The 21,674-nt window shown below is 44.9% G+C and overlaps 1 protein-coding gene across 4 annotated transcripts in view; it reads left to right on the forward strand.

The window, feature by feature from the left end:
• The window catches only part of runx1 (RUNX family transcription factor 1), a 171,516-nt gene that overhangs the window by 140,293 nt on the left and 9,549 nt on the right, over positions 1 to 21,674 (forward strand). For 2 of the 4 annotated variants that reach the window (XM_055645103.1, XM_055645104.1), the window contains one exon: positions 19,531 to 19,692. In XM_055645103.1, the coding sequence (XP_055501078.1) occupies positions 19,531 to 19,692 (162 nt within the window). Of the gene's footprint in view, positions 1 to 6,959; positions 7,182 to 19,530; positions 19,693 to 21,674 lie in introns of all 4 variants that reach the window. The other 2 variants (XM_055645101.1, XM_055645102.1) reach the window with 2 other exon arrangements.

Genomic DNA, 21,674 nt, shown 5'->3' on the forward strand with positions numbered 1-21,674 from the left:
AATTACTGTTGCACATGGCAAAGAATATATTCTGGGTACTTTTATAGGAAGCACTGACATTCACAAGGATCGAAGGGTGAAATTATTTGCAAAGGAGGAATGTTTGAGATGAGGAAGAACTTTTTCACCCAGAAAGTTGTGAAACTGTGAAATTATCTGCCACAGCAGGCAGTGGAGGCCAATTCACTGGATGTTTTCAAGGAAGAGTTAGATATAGCTCTTAGGGCTAACAGAATCAGGGGATAAGGGGAGAAAGCAGGCATAGGGTACTGATTTTGGATGATCAGCCATGATCATATTGAATGGCAGTGCTGGCTCGAATGGCCGAATGGCCTACTGCAGCTATTTTCTATTTTCTATGTTTCTATGTTCTTGTGTTGTCTTTCTGCTGACTACATAGCACGCAATGAAAGCTTTTCACTGCACCTTGGTACTCGTGACAATGAACTAAACTAAACTAAACTTCTTTCCATAGTTTTTCTTTTATATCCAGCATGTTAATTATGAAAAGGAACTACATTTATATCAATGCCGCATGTAGTTGTGGATGGATATTCAAATAGTTTGTTGCTGCATGGGTTCCCATCTTCTTCCTAGGCGGTCTCTTCGGGGATGACTTGTTTCCGCTTCATTTCTGTGAGGCTAAGGTAGCTGAAGAATCATTTGCGGAATCTGCAGACTTTGCCGACGGGCTGATCATGTTGGACGAGTGGGTGGGTGGTTCTGTGCTCCTGTTGTCGGTGCCTGGGCCTCTGCATTTTCCTGTCAACCAGACTCGAGCTGCTTTGCACTTTCCCGTTTTGGGAATACTGCTTCCCCCGTGGCAGTGAGAGTCTTACTCACTGTCAGTGGGAGTCAGTGAGAGCGACACAGTGGCGCAGCAGTAGAGTTGCCAGAGATACGGGTTTGTTCCTGACCACAGATACTGCCTGTACGGAGTTTGTACGTCCTCCCTGTGATCTGCATGGGTATGCTACGGGTGCTTCAGATTCCTCCCACACTCCAAAGACGTACAGGTTTGTAGGTTAGTTGGCTTCAGTAAAATTGTAAATTGCCCCTTGTGCGTGTAGGACAGTGTTAGTCTGCGGGGATCGCTGGTCGTGCAGTCTCGGTGGGCCGAAGGGCCTGTTTCTGCCTCTTTGCCTTTCTGATCTTGACTCATAATTATTCACATATTCACCCTCTCCCTAACATGAGCAGAGAGAACAGCACAATTTAATCTGCTCTGAATCTGAGCTCATACAGGCTGAAAACTAAAGCTATTCTGAACATGGTTTGCCTGTCTACACAGGCCCTTCTACTCTTTAGTTTACTTTACTTTAGAGATACAGCGCGGAAAAAGGCTTTTCGACCCACTGAGTCCATGCCGACCTGCGATCACCCCGTACACTAGTCTAGACTCTGGGGACAAATGTATAATTTGACTGAAACAAAGTCACCTACAAACCTGTATGTCTTTGGAGTGTGGGAGGGAACCAGAGCACCCGGAGAAAACCCACGCATTCACAGGGAGAACATCCAAACTCTCTACAGAGAGCTTCCGTAGTCAGGATTGAACCCAGGTTTCTATCACTGTAACGCAGCAAATCTACCGCTGCGCCACCGTGCCGCCCCATCACCCTTCACCAATGTTAACCTCATTCTGTATTCTTTGATGATAAATTGGAACAGCATCTCGACAAATGTGTTTCCCACATCGGCTATGAAAGAGAGTAACAGGAAAAGGAAGTTGGAACAAGACCAGCCCAGTGTGAGACTTCCTTTAATAGCTTCCATTTGTTTTCATTTCAGTGTTTATTCACTTCATATGTTCTTTAGTTCCTTATTTCAGTTTCTTTTTTTCTTAACTCTTTGATTTTCCGTCTTGCCATGTCTGCTCCTTTTCTCTTATTTATTCCCTTACTTTAAGGGTCGGTCAGGCCAGCGTTTATTCTCCACTCTTATTTGGTCGTGCGAAGTGCTGGTCGGCAACCTGTTGAACTGGTGCAATCCTTCAGGTGGAAGTGATGATCCCATAAATTTGTTGGGTTAAAGAGGAGATCCAAGGTACAGACCCAGTAACGAGGACTGATCTCCAAGGCAGGATGTAGTGTGCCCTGGCTGGGAAACTACTGGGTAGTGGTGTATCCAGTGGCTGTGCCCTTCTTGATAGTAAAACCTTTAAATATGGGAGCTGCTGTGGAAGAAACCTTGGTGAATTCAATACACACTAACTGTGCTGGTAAATGCATGGAGTGGTAAAGTGTTTGTGGCAATGAAGCTAACTACTTTTTTTCTGGATGGTGTCAAATCTGCTGAATGTTGTCCAGGCCGATGGAGAGTCATAGTCATAGAGAGATACAGTGTGGAAGCAGGCCCTTCGGCCCAACTTGCCCACACTGGCCAACATGTTCCAGCTACACTAGTCCCAACCTGCCTGTATTTAGTCCATATCCCTCCAAACTTGTGCAATCCATGTACTTGCCCAACTGTTTCTTAAACGTTGGGATAGTCCAAGCCTCAACTACCTCCTCTGGCAGCTTGCTCCATACACCCACCACCCCATACTGCCACTGTGACTTGCTGTAGGTTACCCAACCTCTCACACCTTCTTGTGGGCACAATAACTATATGGTTGTTTCACTTACATTTCTGATCGGTGGTGACTCTTTGAATCATCAAGATAAGGGACTCAGTGATGGTCATGCCAATGAATGCCTCTGCCTTGTGTGGCAAGACTTTTGCTTGGCACTTGTGTGGGAGAAATATTATGCCACTTTACCAGATAGGTCTGAACACTGTATCGGTCTTGCTGCTTGCAGGCGCGGAATATGTCATTTTTTTAGAAGGTTTCATAGAACGGCCAGCAAGCATTTTTTTCATTCTTGTATTCTCATTTTCAATTTTGTTTTGCTTCCCTTCCGATCTTTCTCCCCATTCCCACTCCAGTCATCATATTTTTCGGAGTTTCTTTTCAACGATTTTGTTCCTAGCCATGATTCCCTCTCTCAACCAATGCTGTTTCATTTCTGTTTAGAGTCATAGAGTGAAACAGTGTGGAAACAAGCCTTTCGGCCCAACTTGCCCAAACTAGCCAACATGTTCCAGCTACACTGGTCCCACCTGCCCGTGTTTGGCCCATATTACCTGAAAACCTGTCCTATCTGTGTATCTGTCTAACTGTTTCTTAAATGTTGGGATGGTCTCAGCCTCAACTACCTCCTTGGCCAGCTTGTTCCATACACCCACCACCCTTTGTGTGAAAAGGCCACCCCTCAGATTCCTATTAAATCTTTTCCCCTTAAACGTATGTCCTCTGGTCCTCGATTCACCTACTCTGGTCAAGAGACTGCGTGCATCTACCCGATCTATTCCCCTCATAATTTGTTTATGTGTTCCTCTTTTGCGATCCACATCCACTCCTGGGCACATCATTAACTTTAGGTCATTCTTCAATCTTTGGACAAAAGGACACAAAGTACTGGAGTAACTCAGCAGGTCAGGCAGCATGTCTGGAGAATATGCATCGGTGATGTTTTGGATTGGGAATAGTGAGTTGGTCTCCGCCCAAAACATAATCTATCCATCTCCAGAGATGCTGCCTGACCTGATGAGTTACTACAGCACTTTGTGACCTTTTGAGTATTAACCAGCATCTGCAGTTCTTTGTTAGTTCTTTGTTCCTGCAATTTTTGGACATTGGATACCTCATCAACATGGTGCTTCATGTCAAGTTTCGAATTACTGCAACAAAGCAATAATGAACACAGATGTTTATCTCTGCACTTGCCTTGAAATAGATGTGTATTCCATAATGACGACACATGATTGGAGATCATCTGCCTTTTTAAAGTGCAAACCATTGGTTAAAAGGCGATGACTCAATATAGAGTCAGGATGTGTTCATCAATTTACCTCAGAAGGGGCATGGATCATTTACAAAAATAACAAAGTTAGGGCAAAGGTGAGGCATCTCACCGCATTGCGAGAACTTGTTTAAATGAATTAAGGCTTTCGGAAGAAAGAGTTAGCCACTCGTTTATTCAATAACCTGCATGATATTGGTTTCCTGAAACATCTATTCAAGAGTGAAAAAATGAGAGACAACTTGTACATAAATGTATTCAGATGGCAGTGGAAATTGTTATGAAAAATATACTTTGTGACTGATGGACTAAATAAGGACCAATATACATTCCTCTACACAAACAATCAGATTAATACGTTAGTATTCCCAGTGGGGATTTCACACCATATGTTCATAAGTTATAAGAGCAGAATTAGGCCATTCTTCCCATCAGGTCTACTCTGCCATTTAATCATGGCGGATCTTTCTTTCCCTCTTAACCCCATTCTCCTGCCTTCTCCCCATCATCTTTAACACCCTTACTAATCATGAACCTGACAATCCCTGCTTTAAAAATGCCCTATGACTTAACCTCCACAGCCATCTGTGGCACTGAATTCCACATCACTGGTGTTCAATGGTTTCTTATTGCATGGATTTTACTGCCCACCAGCACAGAGAATGTGTTTCAACCTCAATTCTACTAATGTATAAGTGGCAGTCCTGTTAAATCCTTGCCACAAGTGAATCAAATAAAGAGCTTTCTTTCTGAAATTTCTCATCGGATGTGCATCTTTCTGCAGTGGATAGTGCTGAATCACTTCCGGCCCAACTAGTTCTTCAAAGTTTACATTCCAACTGAAAGAAAGGCATGTCTGTTCATTGTTGTTGAGAGACGCAAGAAACAGACGCCAATTTTGTTGACTCATGACAGTCACCCGCCTCCTCTCTCCCCAACTAAAAGACATATTTTGCATAAGGTAATGCTTTCTATTTGGTGTTATTGAAATAGTGTCTCTGTGATTAAGTGATGCATAAAATCCCTAAGGGAATTTTTGGGTGTATTTTCTGCGATCATTGCAATCATATTTTCAGCTTCTTGTGGAGGCCAAGTAATTTGGGTAATTTTAAGGTAGAGATTGTCAGATGCTTGATTGAGAAGGGTTATGAGAAGAAGGCAGGAAACTTGATGGGCCGACTGGCTATGACTAATGAGCTTTTGAACTAATTCTTCTAAATTTTACAGACCATAGAACCAGTTTGCTTATTAATTCTATGCACAACAAACCTGCTATTTTAGGTATGAATGTGATGCATTCTTTGCTGTACTCTTTCTATTTCAAGGGCATCTTTCCTCAGGTAGAGATACCAAACCTGTGCCTAGTAATTCAGATATTGTCTCCCAGGGCTCTATAATAGGAACAAGATGCCACTAGTCCTGCACTCAAATCTTTTTTACAATAAAACAAAGATCTAATTGCTTTCTCTACAGACTAATTAACTTTTGGAAATTTATCTACAACAACATCTCAACCCTTTTGATTGCCAATGCCTTTCAATCACTCACCTTTTAAAAAATATTCTGCAATTATATTTTCCTACCAATGTGGATGACCACACGTTTCCCCATCAGCCACGTTCATGCCCATTCACTTGGCCTACCTATATACCCTTGTATTCACTACATCTTTTGCACAGCCCACAAAGTTATCCAGCTTCGTATCTTCAGTAAACTTGGAAGGATTTAATATGGTCCCCTCATCCATGTCACCGACTTAGGTTTCTGAGCCTAATTTACATCTATTGGATATTGAGTGGGTTGACTGCAAGAAGAGTTGCTATTCAGGATAGCAATGAGAATCCTGACCTTGCTTTGGGAAAAGTGGCTGCAAATGCTTTAATTTCTGAAAAGCATTGGAGTGGGGTTGATGCTCCATCTCTGAACTTTGCATCAAACTCAATGGGTAAAGGTGGAGAAGCTAGAATAGGAGAGGGCAAAGTGTGTGACATCGGGAGGATTGGGTCTCATATCCAGAAGGGATTTGTCCATGTGATTCCAAACCAGATTCCTTCAGGGATTTCCTCTACATAGAGAGGTGGATTGGAATACAGTGCAAGGGGTGGATATAAGTTCATGTTCATTAGTTCATAAGTGATAGTGTCATCTGTCCCATCGAGTTTACTCCGCCATTCAATCATGGCTGATCTATCTCTCCCTCCTAACCCCATTCTCCTGCCTTCTCCCCATAACCCCCGACACCTGTACTAATCAAGAATCTATTGATCTCTGCCTTAAAAATATCAGTATATTCTCCATCCATCATCTGCAAACGTCACCACTTTGAATCCCAATCACCGCAAGTTATCCATGCTGCAGCATCTCTTCCAAAGACCCAGGAGAACATAAAATATGTTGCTGCTCAGTCCAATGGATAAATTCAAGTGGCTGCAATCCTGGGATAGGAGTCGAGCATAAATCGATCGTTCCCCACAGAGAATATACCCAAATTTGGCAGCGGGTGGAGGTTTAGCTTGTATAATATCGCAACGGAAAGATAAGAGTTATCTGACAAACCTCCCTTGGCTGGAAGCAGATGTCTAGATCTGAAGTTAATTTGTATCAGGCCAGACTAAATAATGATGAGAGGTGGAGTGGGGGTGGGGGGGGTTTCACACTTGTTTCTGTCTTGGAGGTTGTCTAGAAGAACACCTGAATTCTGGCACCTGTGTAAACCGTCTGCACCATCAATCAGTGCATTCCCTTTCTCATCTCATGACACCAGCTGCTGCCTTGACTTCAGTGGGATATGGGCGCGGTGGGAGAGGGGGTTCTTGCGTTAAAGGTTGCAGTGAGGTGGGTTGCGAGTTAGCTTTTAGCACGTCCCAATATAAAAATTAGCGCGAGCACCAGTTCTTTCCTTTATGTTCGAAAGGAAGGTGTTAAAAGTGCAAACGAATTCAGAAAAAAGTTCACGTGTGTCAAATTCAGCCATCCCCGGTGAGAGGTGGGAGAATCCAAGAGCGAAAAGAAGAAAGGGGGAAGTGAAAAAAAAAATTCTCAGCAAAGTCTTGATTTGAAGTTCTAACCCTGCAGCAGAAAATGATCGAGACGTTCTTTCCTTTTCCTTTGAAGTAAGACGGAATGTTTTCCTGTGTCCTGCAGGACATAGACAGAAGTTGGAAGAGCAGAGTAAGAGTGCTGGCCTGGCCTTCTCAGAACGGCTCAGTGAATTAGAGCAGCTACGTCGCTCGGGCATGAGGCTCAGCCCTCATCACCCCACTACCGCTCCCAACCCACGGCCCTCACTCAACCCCACCGCCGTCTTTAACCCTCAGGCACAGACCCAAATGCAAGGTAGGTACATGAGAGCTATACAGAAAGAGGCATGGCAAGTCTAGCTTTGCTGCTAATTTTTTTTTAAATTGCTATATTGAACTATTTCTTTTAAGTAGCTTTGCGATCTGTTATGATATCTGCTGCTTTTCTGAGGTATCTAGCCTGCAGTATTCACGGAGGGGGACTTTGACAATGTCATTTGCTGTTTCATTTGGAGAAATAACCCCTTTGGACCCCAAGTCCACACCGACCATTGATCACCCTTTCACACTAGTTCTAAGTTATCCCACTTTCTCACCCACTCCCAACACAATTGAAGCTATTTTACAGAGGCCAATTAACCTACAAACCCTCACATCTTTGGGATGTGGGTGGAAACCAGAGAACCCAATGGAAACCCACGCAGTAACAGGGAGAACGTGCAAACTCCGCACAAACAGCACCCGAGGTCAGGACAGAAGCCGGGTCTCTGACGCTGTGAGGCAACAGCTCTGCCAGCTGTGCCACCGTGCAACCCTAATCAGAGATGAATCTGTTGTTGGCTTCCAACAACAATGTTCTTCTGCTTGTTTCATCTTTCCGCCATAACAAGGCATGATCAGACGGTAGAAATATGATAACACATGCCCTTGCAGTGGGGAGCTGAGAATTAGTAGGCAGACTGAAGGATCCTGGTCTACAACCTGTGTCCACGTTATAACACACACATGACAATTTAACCATCAGAGTCATTGTCCAACATCCAGTCTAATGTAGATGTGCATAAGTCAACCTTTAAAGTAAGATTAAGGACCTGCGTACAAAATGGCAAAACACTGTGTGATATGGATATTAATAGGTTTGTAATCGGTATTCAGTACCAGCATATATTTTTCATCTTAAAACCATTTATCATTAATGTCGAACTGAGCCATTAGTTTTGTGATTCTAATAAAATAACATGGCGTAACTACAGGACGGGGGTTACATACAGAATAGTCTTTGATTGATACATGCTCAGACAAATAAGCACTGCACTAAATGCAAATCCTTTGTTTCTTCTAATCCGTAGAAGTGAAAGCACCTGTTCTTTCAGTAAGTTATCCAAACATGTTGTTACCTGGTATTGGCCCCAATTGTCACCACTTCACACAAATTGACAGATGAAAGGTCACCTTTGTTCCAGAACCACACAAACACTTTATTTTCATCACAATGATGTGATTTAATCTGATAGCTCATTTCCCTGGACTAAAGTTGGCAATTTCCAATGAAGCCTTGTGTCACATAGTTCAGGTTGTTTAATATTTCTTCAGTTTATCAACATCCCCCATTCAAGTGTAATCAAAATGTAAGCAAGTGGGTTCTTGACAATGGAGATTCAAGTTACACATTATCTTTTAGACAATCATACAGCATGGAAACAGACCCTGTGGCCCACCGAGTCTGCGCCGACTGGTGGTCACCACCCCTTCCCCCCTGCACAACACTATTTACAATTTTACCAAAGCCAATTAACCCACAAACTTGCATGTTTATGGAGTGTGGGAGGAAACCGGAGCACCCGGAGAAAACCCACGCAGGTCGCAAGGAGAACGTGCAAACCCGGTAAAGATAGCTGCCGTTGTCAGGATCGAACCTGGATCTCTGGCGCTGTAAGGCAACAGTTCTACCACTGTGCCGGCCTAAGGTTGATTACGTCCTTCTAGTGTGCGGATTGAAAATGCTTAATTGTTGTATAAGTTGTCAGTGAGATTCCACCCACCTCCTCTGGAACCCAGCTTATGTTCTTGCCGTGCTGTCTTGATGGTACTCTGCTTTCTCAGATGCAAGAAGATGTACTGATTCCCCTGGGCTTAAATCTCCCTCTCCCTCAGTTACCAACATGCTGTCCTTATGTGGCATTGATGTGACAATTCGTCATTTCTTTGCTTTGCAATATCTTGTCTCTATTCAACAGTTTCTGCTTTTAACACTCTTAGACATAGGAGCAGAATTAGTCCATTCGACCCATTGACTCGGCTCTGCCATTCCAACATGGCTGATCTATTTTCCAATGCTGTGCACATATCTGCAACAATCCCCTTCTTCCTGTACAACTCCAGTCTCATGAACAATTGCACATCCCCTCTCGTCTATCAGTTTAACTGCTGCATACTTTTCATCTGACTGATCTTTGTTTGTAATCTTTCTAAACACCGACATGCCATTGATAGCTCTAACAGTCACTGCATGGAAAGACTACTTTAACGAAGAGGCATTTTAAACATTGGCGCATTTCTGCAACATCTCCTCATGTGGCTACGAAACTAAGGATCATTATCACAGTAACTGAAACAACGTCTCCATATTATCTACATGCTTTGTTTAGTTTAGTTTAGATAGGGCGTGAAAACAGGCCCTTCGGCCCACCGTGTTCACGCTGACCAACTATCCCCGCACACCAACACTATCCTGCACACACTAGGGACATTAACTTGAGGGCTAATTGACTTGGTATAATTGAAAATTGTCACTGGTGTGTGAAGGATAGGACCAGTGTGCGGGGATCGCTAGTCGGCACGGACTCAGTGGGCCAAAGAGCCTGTTTCCATGTTGTATCTCTAAACTAAAACTAAATCTACTAATTTTGTTACTTTGGGTCATCTTGCTCTCGCGTGTAACTCGTAGCCCAAAGGAAATAGTTGATTCTCCTGTAGTGTTTTTGGATAGCCTAGTCTAACATTTTGAGACTGCAATATTTAATATTGGAAGTGCATCATAGATCTTACTTTGATTAAATCAATTCTGAGAGAAAGGAATTACTTAATTATACTTGGTGTGCCATACATAGTGAACAGGCAGTGAGAATGGTTGCTATTAAAGCTAGGATGATCAAACATGAATTTTTCATCCATATATATCTTGTCAGCATGTACTATAAGGGATAGTACTTTAGGCAAGGATTTGAAAGCCAGATCAAATCACAAACGGTTACACATCTAGGCAAGGAGGGAAAACTTGGAGATAACTTATTTTAATTCCAATAACCAAAGTTCACACCATTCTTTTATTATACTTATCCAAAATCAATGTGTTTTGAGTTTCATAAAATATTGAAAAAATGTCTTCATAAAATCATTCAGATTTTATCTGCAGGGATTCATTTTTATTTAAACCGGAAAGCAGTTTTTGAAGCAATGCTTTTTTTCACTGGACTGACTTCAAATTGGATAATTTAAATCATATGTAAAAAGAGAAATGGGAGCAACTTTTATTATCAAGCCGCCAATGTATTTTTATGAATGGACTTGCAAGTGCCGGCTAAACTAATGCAAGCTACTCCAACAAGTCATATGTATTTGCTGATTAAATTAATCACATCTCCACTGCAGAATCACAGGAAATTCATGTGTTGGTGATTTTTACATCAGTGTGTGCAACTGGAGTGCTTCCTCTGGTTACTGTGTATTGTTTCTTCAAGATGTAGGGGGGCGGGAAGAGAGGCAACATCTGAAAGCGTGCTGTCTTCCTAAATATTTTCTTCCCAATTCATTTCCTCGGCCTTGCCTCCCCACAGAGATGGTCTGTACCAGGGTGTGGTCTTCTGCCTCAGAGACCACTTTCCAAATATCATTTCTCAAACAACAGTGAAGGTTGGCGGGCTGTTTTATCAGAGAGGACATCATCACCGAGACTAATCCCGTCCACACATGTGTTCCCCAGAAGAGGTTTGGATTGCAGTCTGGGCAAGGGGAATAAAAACAAACTTTATATTTAACCCCTGCCCGCACAAAAGCACTGAGGCTGAGGTGTAGCGGCAACCTATGCTCGCCCACCCCCACCCATTTTGTGGCTGGAAGTTGAGTGTATCCAGGGGTAATATCAATGCTTCTTTTGACATTAAGGGAAGCGGAGGAAATGGGAATTGATTGGGAGAGTTGACAAGGAACAAAACCAGGCACGATCTTACTGAATGGAGCCCCGGGCTGGGAAAGTCATGTGGCCAACTCCTCCTTCCAGTCTCATGTACCTGTTTTTGATTTTCCGTGCAAATACATTATTTAGCCCAAGTAGAAAGTTTGCCATTGTCTGCACTAAACACATGAAGAAGTAATATATGCCTTTTGAACTCTGCTTCTGAAGTCTAGCTGCCGACAGCACAGAAACCAAATTTCAGGAACGCAGCTGAGCGAAGGCAAACTTCGACCCCCAATACATCAACTCTTGAGATTTCAGAAAGCCATATCCAGCGATTTTTATCAATGCATTTTAGAAACATAGAAACATAGAAATTAGGTGCAGGAGTAGGCCATTCGGCCCTTCGAGCCTGCACCGCCATTCAATATGATCATGGCTGATCATCCAACTCAGTATCCAGTACCTGCCTTCTCTCCATACCCTCTGATCCCCTTGGCCACAAGGGCCACATCTAACTCCCTCTTAAATATAGCCAATGAACTGGCCTCAACTACCTATTTTACTATTGGGTTTCAGATAGGTGTTCATTTGTCTTGGAAGAAAGGCTGAAGCATAACTGGCATGATACCTGGTGTGATTATTGCAGACAGTTGGCAAATATTAGCCCAAGGGGGAGTGTTTGTGAGTGTGTGAATGTGTGAATGAGTGTGTATGTCTGTGAGAGTGTTTGTGTGTTTCCGCGACTGAGTGTGTCGATCTGTGTCTGTGTGCCTGTGTAAGTGTACTTGTGTGCTTATGTCTGTATGTGTGTGTGTATAAGAAGGGTTTCAGCCCGAAATGTTGCCTATTTCCTTCGCTCCATAGATGCTGCCGCACCCGCTGAGTTTCTCCAGCATTTTTGTCTACCTGTGTATATGCAAATGTGTTTATGTGAGTGTATGTGGTTGTAACTGAGTGTGTTTGTGACTGTCTTTGTGTGTGTGCCTATCTGACTGTGTTTGTCTCTGTGTGTGTCTGTGTTTGTGTGTGTCTGTGTTCTGTGTGTGTCTATGTTTGTGTGTGTGTTATGTATGAGAACAGATGTGCCAGTGTGAGTTAATGTGTGTGTATGTGAGTGTGTATAGTGATGGTGAGTGTGTTTATGAGTGTATTTCTGAGTGTGTTCGTGTGTGTGCTTGGCTGAGTGTATGTGTCTGTGTTGGTGTATATGCGTGTGTGTGTGTGTGTGTGTGTGTGTGTGTGTGTGTGCGTGCGCGTGTGTGTGTGTGTGTGTGTGTGTGTGTGTGTGTGTGTGTGTGTGTGTGTGTGCGTGTGGGTGAGAGAGATGAGCTTTGATTTGCTGACTCCCCAGCTGACTGCAGCAACAGCACAGGGTGGCTGCTACATGTTTTTGCTCAACGATTTGGCTGAGATCCACGTCTTGGCTCGGTGTCAACTCAAACCTAACACCTGTCTGAGACAATGAGCAGCTTGTGTTAGTTGCTTGTGTCATGGGGGTCATATTTGGCAGCTAAAGGAAAAGGGGATTCAAAAACAGAGTTTGAAGGTAGGTGGTTTTATATTTTGAGGTAGACTTCTTAACGCTGATACACCTTCAGCGTGCATTAGACAATAGACAGTAGCAATAGGTGCAGGAGTAGGCCATTCGGCCCTTTGAGCCAGCACCGCCATTCACTGTGATCATGGCTGATCATCCACAATCAGTACCCCGTTCCTGCCTTTTCCCCATATCCCTTGACTCCTCTATCTTTAAGAGATCTATCTAACTCTCTCTTGAAAGCCTCCACTGCCTTCTGAGGCAGAGAATTCCACAGATTCACAACTATCTGTGAGATAAAGCGTTTCCGCATCTCCGTTCTAAATGGCTTACCCCTTATTCTTAAACTGTGGCATTCTGGGCCATTCTAACCTCGAAAGCCATCGTGGTAGCTTCTTGGCACCAAAAGTTGTGAACTCTTTTGTTCAGTTCCTAATCATTCTGGGCAATCTTTCTCAACCCAAGAAATACATTATTTGGCCACTCATTCCTGTAGCTAGTAGACTTGCACAAAATGGTCGCCACAGCATCTCAGACTCATTCACTGTGTAAGGGTGTCATGGTTTATGGGGAAAAGGCAGGAGAATGGGGTTAAGAGGGAGAGATAGATCAGTCATGATTGAATGATGAAGTAGACTTGATGGGCCGAATGGCCTAATTCTAGTCCTATAACTATGAACCTATGTATGTGGCAATCCAGGGTGTTTGTGGCAAATGTCTTAAATACAATGTTTCCTTGACCAGCAAAGTATTTTATATTTTCCTGGGTCGAAGGGAGGGCTTGTAGGTGGAAGATTGTCTCTTTGGATGAGATGCTGCAGCATGGACTACTTGCTATGATTTGGGTTCAAAGTCTGCAGATTAAGGATGGAGAATATATACTGATTTTTAAGGGAGAGATAAATAGATTCTTGATTAGTACATGTGTCAGGAGATATGGGGAGAAGGCAGGAGAATGGGGTTAGAAGGGAGAGATAGATCAGTCAATGTTGAATGGCGGAGTAGACTTGATGGGCCAAATGGCCTAATTCTGATCCTATACCATATGAACTTATGTACATGGCAGTCCGGGTGTTTGTGGCAAATGTCTTAAACACAAGTTTTCCATGTGACCTGATCAGAATATTGCCAAAGACGACCTCCACCTGAATATGACTCTAATGTCTTCCATTCTAGTCAGGAAACCAGGTACGGTTGTGCTTGTGCCCCAAGCAATAGTTTGAGGATGTTGTTGCTGTTACTAAATAACCCTTCAGAATTACCACAGTCTATCATTAAAATAGTGGGTGTTGTTAAATTAGCTCTAAAAGAATTTTAACCATGAATTAAGATTAAAATATTTTTTATATTTCCTGGAAACTTTGTCCTGTCGAATTACAGGCGCCAGGAGGAGATCACTCTTTAGCCCACGCAGATTTTTTAATTGGCAATACTTAATGTTAGACCACAGCTACTCCCTTGTCTCATATACACACACACACACACACACCCTGTTGCTGGATAGTAGTGACAGGCCTATCAATCCACATGTCCAGGCTTACTGACTGCAGGCTATTCAGATTATATACCGGGGTCTCAGAAATCAGGACGTTTGTTTTCTTAGTATTAGAGGTACAGCATGAAAACAGGCCCTTCAGCCCACCGAGTCTGCACCAACCAGCAATCACCCATACATTAGTTTATCCTACATACCAGGGACACGTTAGAGAATCCAATAAACCTTCCAAACCTGTGGAAACCTTTGGAATGTGGGGGGAAACCGGAGCATCCGGGGAAAACGTACAAACTCCGTCCAGACAGCACCTGTAGCGAGGAGCGAACCTGGGTCTGGCGCAATAAGGCAGCAGCTCTACCGCTGCACCACCCTGCCACCCCTTCCTGATGCCAAACTCCCTCAGCAGTGTAGAGGTGCCAATATTGCACAACTTGTGAAAACACGAGACGGACCAACATGTTCAACACAATACAATCTTGGGACCCTTTTTCAGACTGGATGATAGGTCAGGACCACTCTCTAATTGGTGATAGGATGGTTCAGTTGCCTGATAGCAGCTGGAAAGAAATTGTCCCTGAAACTGAATAATGGTTTGCGAGGAATAGATCAGGTCAACACACACAGTCTCTTGCCCAGAGTAGGGAAATCGAGAACCAGAGGACATAGGTTTAAGGTGGGGGGGGAGAGATTTAATAGGAACCTGAAGGGTAACTTTTTCACGCAAAGGGCGGAGGGTGTATGGAACGAGCTGCCGGAGGAGGCAGTTGAGGCAGGTACTATCGCAATGTTTAAGAAACATTTAGACAGGTACGTTAATAAAGTAGGTTTAGAAGGATATGAGCCAAATGCAGGCAGGTGGGACTAGTGTAGATGGGACATGTTGGCCAGTGTGGGCAAGTTGGGCTGTAAGACTCTATGACTCAATGACTCCATTTGACAATGAACAGTGCCTATTCATTGTCTCTACTGTTCATCACCACTCTGTTTAAAACGTTCCCAGTCAGGCCTTTGGTGGGACAGTTGAGAACAGTTGAGTCAGATTTCAAAGTTCTGAACTTCATTTGGCAAACCTGAAACAAAAGCTGGTACCAACTGCACAGCCAGAGTTCAGGAGCAGAATTGCAATAACAAGAGGCATCAGGATAGATCCACAGACATTCTCACACGGTGCATGGGAATGTTTCTTTGGGTCTGTTCAGTAATTTATTAAAGCCAGAATCTAGGTGTGGTATTTTATCAAATTACAAGGATTAAGCACTTTTCCCAAGGCATAATTATGTTCCCATTTTGGCAACAAATTATGTTTTAAAATTATTCGGTATTGATTGCTTGCATAGTTTGAAAATGCTAAGGTTTGGTTCTAACTGCAGATGTGAAATATAGGCAGGATACATCTTGGTACTGGTTCTACGTGTCAGCAATTAACATGGCAGTGCAGAAAGCAGATCTCAATTGTTTTAAGTTATGCTAAACCATCACTACATACAGCACTAAGGTTCAGCTTGACCCTAAAAATTCAGCAGAACTGGTTTACACACCGTGACGTGTGCTTAAATGAGATCGGCATTGTTACAGGAAGGACATTAAATACCAATAATTTGCTCCTCACTCTTATGAAAAAGGCGACGCACTCTGAGACATCCCGACCTTGGTCTAAGGATGTAGCAACACACAGTCAGACTGATGTGGGTAAGAGGGAGAGTTAGCTCATACATTCACTCACGGGGACATGGAAGTCCTGGTCACTGATATACATGAAAGAGGGAGGACGGTCTGTGTGGATGGGACACTCAGAGATCAGCAACGATACTTGATTGGTAGGGGTTATGTGGAGATGGCAGGAGAACGGGGTTGAGACGGAAAGATAGATCAGCCACAATTGAATGGCGGAATAGACTCGATGGGCCAAATGGCCTACTTCGAGAGCGGTTGGTACCCACCGGGGAGGGCATCGAGATGGAAAGGGGACCCAATGGGTGGGGGTGTGGGGGTGATGGGTGGAAGGCTGCTGCTTTGTGTGGTGGCAAGCAGAAGATAGGGAGGGAAAATCAGTCAGTTTGGTGAACTCTTGTCACTTTGCCGCAACAGAAATGTGGCAAAATGTGTGTACTGCCTCGGTGATGTCTCCTACATGGTTTTACTGGGTTGTATACAACACAAAGCATTGCACTGTAAGTCGGTGTATGTAAAATAAAGTATCATCGAATCATTGTCGAACTTATGACTCTGGCTGGCAGGAGAAGACTACATTTCCCTAATGAATGGAGGATGTACAAATTAAAGCTATGCCCCCCGTGAACTGCTGCAATTAATAATTTCTGCAATTGGCTCAGGGGTTGATTCATGTGTTACAACTAGCATAGAGGGCCCATCAAACGTCGAGGTGAGGGGTTGTAATGACTCATTTGCTTCTTGGCTCATCAGTTGTGTCGTTGTTGAATATTGGAGGGGACAGAATGGAGCAGCCCGTAAGGCTGCTGCCTCACAGCGCCAGAGACCTGGGTTCGATCCGGCACAGCCCCTCGGCTGCTGTCTGCCTGGGGGGGGGGGGGGGGGGGGGGGGGGGGGGGGTTACTTAAAGTTAGATAAATCAATGTTCATAGCGCTGGGCTGTAAGCTTCCCAAGTGAAATATGAGGTGATGTCTGTTCCACTTAGCATGTTTCCAGCTTTATCGCCCCTGCTACAATCAGTCTGAAGAAGGGTTCCGACCCAAAACGCCGTCTATCCACTGCCTCCCCAGATGCTGCCTGACCCGCTCAGTCAATCAAGCGTTTTTGTGTTTTGCTCAAGAATCCGGCGCCTGCAGTTTTTTGTGACTCCCGGGAATATACATTGCTCACTAGGGAGGCCCAGGGTGGATGTACTGTCTCGGAAGGCATTTGGGGAGTCAATTCGTGATGTTTCCTGCCCTTTGGTGTCTAATGCAGACTCCACAGCCAGACATTTTAACAAATGGCTCCAGTGCAGCTACTGCACGCACATTGCCGCCCACGTTGAATATCTAACACTTAAATGCTGAATAAATCACCTCCCGTCGGTTGTGGACTTGGAGGGTGTCCGAGCAACTTGTTTTGTAGTTGCTCAGTCACGTCCCTTGCATGATGTTGGAGTGCAGCCCTTTCAAAGGCGACAACTGCAAGAGGGCGGCGCAGCGGCAGAGTTTCTGCCTTACAGCACCACAGTCCCCGGTTCGACCCTGACAGCGGGTGCTGTCTGTACGGAGTTTGTACGTCCCCCACCCGTGAGCCGCGTGGGTTTTCTCCGGGAGCTGCGGGTTTCTCCCACACTCCAAAGACCCACGGGATTTTGGCTTTGGTAAAATTGTAAATTGTCCCTTGTGTGTGTGTGTGTGTGTGTGTGTGTGTGTGTGTGTGTGTAGGATAGTGATTGTGTGCGGGTATCGCTGGTCTCCGTGGGCCTACGGGCCTGTTTCCGCGCTGTATCTCTAAACTAAACTTAAAAAAAAAAAAGATTATGGCAACATGAGCTGTTCAATCATTGCCCCGGGTCTTGAGTTGCATGAATAGTGAATCAGTAAACCACCGTCTATAGCTGACACAGTGTCAGACACGTGGGCGTGCATTGCGAAACGGGAACATGCGAGTGTCAGAATCGTTGAGAACTACATTGGGAATGTCCTGATGGACGCAATTTTATCGGGAAACAATTTCTATCACACTCTGTGTGGTAGGAACAGCAGATACTGGTTTACACCGATGGCAGGCGAAGAATGCTGGAGTAACTCAGCGGGTCAGTCAGCATCTCTGGGGAAACTGAATCAGGTGTTAAGAAGGGTCTCGACCCGAAACGTCACACATCATTTTTCTCCAGAGATGCTGCCTGACCCGTTGAGTTCCTCAGCATCTCGTGTCTACCATAATCTGCCCCGGGTTAACTAGATTTGTGCGAAAAAGCGCACATTCGACGCAGCCATGTAGACCTGGGGGTGCGGATTGGAGCAGAACTAGGCCCTTCGGCCCATCGACTCCAGTCCGCCATTCCGTCAAAGCTGATATATTGTTTCCTCTCAACTCTCTTCTCCTGCCGTCTGCCCATGACCTTTGGTGCCCTTATTAATCAAGAATCTTTAAATCTCCTCTTTAAAAATGCCTCCACCGCCGGCCCTGGCAGAAATCTACGGGTTGGTCGCTCTCTGGCTAAAGAAATCCCTCCTCTTCTCCATTCTAAAGGTACATCCTTTTCTGCTGAAGCTGTGCCTCTGGTCCTAGGCTCCCCCTTCTTCCCAGCTGTTAACTGGCAACTGAACCTTCCTACCAACAGCTAGAGAGCGGCCCTGAGATACAATCTACCTCTCTGGAGACCCTGGAACGATCTATAATCGGACTATATCTTGCATTAAATGTTATGCCCTTTATCATGCATCTGGACATTGTGGATGGCTCGATTGTAATCATGTGCAGTCTTTCCGTTGACTGGCCTGCACGCAACAGAAGCTTTTCGCTGTGCCTCGATACTCATGACAATAGACTAAACTAACTAACGGTCTCGACCCGAAGCGTCACCCATTATTTCTCTCCAGAGATGCTGCCTGTCCCGCTGAGTTACTCCAGCATTTTGTGTCTATCTTCGGAGTAAACCAGCATCTGCAGTTCCTTCCGACAAAACTAACTTCCACTACTGGAAACATCCTTTCCACGTCCACTTTATCTGGGCCAATAGCTGTGGTGAGACTGTTTTTATCTTCTCCCAGTGGAGACGAGCAAGCTGATAGAAGAGGTGTTGTGGAGATGAACTGCACAGCGCCGCACAATATCCCGTCTAACGCTGGCTGCCCTTACCTGATGCAGCATTGAGAGGCATTATCGCGTATAATGTATACATATTAGTATCTCTCCATCCTAAACTAAACTGTAATTCTGAAGAGGGGTCTCGACCCGAAACGTCACCTATTCCTTTTCTCCAGAGACGCCGCCTGTCCCGCTGAGTTACTCCAGCTTTCTGTGTCCATCTTCGGTTTAAACCAGCACCTGCAGTTCGTTCCAACAGATTTTATGGTCCATTATAGACACAAAATGCTGGAGTAACTCAGCGGGACAGGCAGCATCTCTGGAGGGAAAGACTGTTCTATTATGTTTTAATGTAAAGCACAAAGCGGGTATCAACGAACAGGTGATGGGGGGTGGGGGGGGGGGGGGGGGGGGGGGGGGGGGAGAGTAGCTAATCAAGGCTAATGTTGACTAATCGGGGCTCAGGTGGTTTTGCACTGTCGCTAAATAATTTTAGTTCACCCAGGATCTCTCATGTTGTAAATGAACTGTTGTGAACTGCATCAACCAGGGAATTTAAAAAAAATCACACTAAAAACCTCCGAGTTTGTTTTGGTGGTCATGCCATTGCAATGTTTTGTGGGCTTGTGCTGTTATTTTCCTTTTCAGAAGGTTTCAGTTGTTCAAAACAAACCAACACTTTCTACCCTCCTCTCTCCCTGCATAGATACAAGGCACATCCAGCCATCACCGCCATGGACCTACGACCAGTCCTACCCTTATCTCGGCCAGATATCAACACCCTCTGTTCACCCTGCAACTCCCATCTCCCCCGGCCGGGCAAGCGGCATGCCGACAATCACAGCAGAAATTTCCAGCAGGCTTTCAGGTGAGCGGTAAATCTTAAGCGGTTATCCCGGAATGATCTGACGAAGGGTCTCGGCTCGAAATGTCACCCGTTTCTTCTATCCAGAGGTAGAGTTGCTGGTGTACAGCGCTTGCAGCGCCAGAGAGGCGGGTTCGAGCCCAACGATGGGTGCTGTCTGTACAGAGTTTGTACGTTCTCCCCGTGAGTTCTCCCTGCGTGGGTTTCTCCCACACTCGAAAGACTTACAGGTTTGGAGGTTGATTGGCTTGGGTACCTTAGTGTATGTAGGATGGTGTTAATGTGTGGGGATCGCTGGTCGGTGCGGACTCGGTGGGCCGAATGGCCTGTTTCCGCGCTGAATCTCTAAACTAAACCAAACTAAACAAAATATGCTGCCTGTCCCGCTGAGTTACTCTAGCGTTTTGTGTCTATAACCGGGAATGATTTTTGGGGTGAAATAAAAACCCAGCCGAGGCTGCCACCTTGAGCTGATTGCGGGTATTGCAAGTTGGATATGTATAATCGGAGTGAACCGCGGGCGGGCGCAACAGATTAAACTCAAATCAATCAGTCTGACCGGGAGCTGCACCTATCCATGTTCTCCAGACATGCTACCCGACCCACTGATTTACTCCAGCACTTTGTATCTTTTTTGTAGATTAAATTCTACACTTTCTGAAAAGACAGCTAAACCGTAGCGCTTGAGTAGTGATCGGTGTGAGATATTGCCTGTTCTAATACCTACGGTGTAAGGCACGAATTAAGTTAGTACCTTCACGATAAACTAAATTGAATAGCCTTTAAACTTGAAATATATGGACAAATAGTCGTTAATGAAAGCGAACATCGGTGTCATGTACCTGTTGGTACCTTTATTTTCCCCTCTACTTTCCCATGACTTTCTGTCTGAAGAAGGGGTTCGACCCGAAAAGTCACATATTATTTTTCTCCAGATATGCTGCCTGACCCGCTGTTACTCCAGCATGTTGTGCCTATCTAAGGGGTGGGGTTGATGGAGCGAGGAGTTAGCTAACTAAGGTTAATTGCCATCTATCTACACTGCAAATAGTGTCTCGCTATTTGCCTGAACGAACGGGCCGGCCCGCCTGATGTTGTCGGGTGCGTCAGAGTTTGGCTCGCCCGCCTGTGTCTGTTTCCACAGTCTGGCTCTTCTGATCCAGAGAGACACACCTTGTCTGGTAGACTTTGTCACGACTCGTCACCTGAGTAATATTTCCAACTCCCTGCCAAAGCATCATTGTGGAGGATCGCTTAAATTTTGAGACACGTCGAGATTCTGTCGAGCTGGTAGCTGCAGGCAAAAAGTAGCGTGGTTTCATTTGGTTTGGTTTAGAGCTACGATGCGGAAACAGGCCATTCGGCCCCTCTGAGTCCACACCGACCAGCGATCCCAGCACATTAACCTACCAAACATATGTGTTTAAGAAGGAACTGCAGATGCTGGAAAATCAAAGGTACACAAAAATGCTGGAGAAACTCAGCGGGTGCAGCAGCATCTATGGATGCTGTACTTCCTTCGCTCCATAGATGCTGCTGCACCCGCTGAGTTTCTCCAGCATTTTTGTGTACCAACCTACAAAACCTGTACGTCTTTGGGGTGTGGGAGAAAACTGGAGCACCCGGAGAAAACCCACACGCTCACAGGGAGAACGTACAAACTCCATACAGACAGCATCCCCTGTCAGGGTCGAACTCGGATCTCTGGCGTTGTAAGGCAGCAGCTTTCCCGCTGCATCAACTTTACCGCTGCAAATGAAGGGTGGGGAAAAAAAACTGCAGATGCTGGAAATATAACATAACACTGGACAGGGGTGACGTTTCTGATGGAAATGATTCGTTTTCTCCAGAGATGCTGTCTGACCTGCTGAATTACTCTAGCTTATTTGTGTCTATATTCGGTGTAAACCAGCATCTGCAGTTCCTTCCTACACACTTCACTGTCCAGTTGTGCGCTTGTACCCTGTCACACAGTGCGAGTTCAA

The sequence above is a fragment of the Leucoraja erinacea genome, chromosome 13 (assembly GCF_028641065.1).
Source record: "Leucoraja erinacea ecotype New England chromosome 13, Leri_hhj_1, whole genome shotgun sequence".
NCBI classification, from domain to species: domain Eukaryota; kingdom Metazoa; phylum Chordata; class Chondrichthyes; order Rajiformes; family Rajidae; genus Leucoraja; species Leucoraja erinaceus.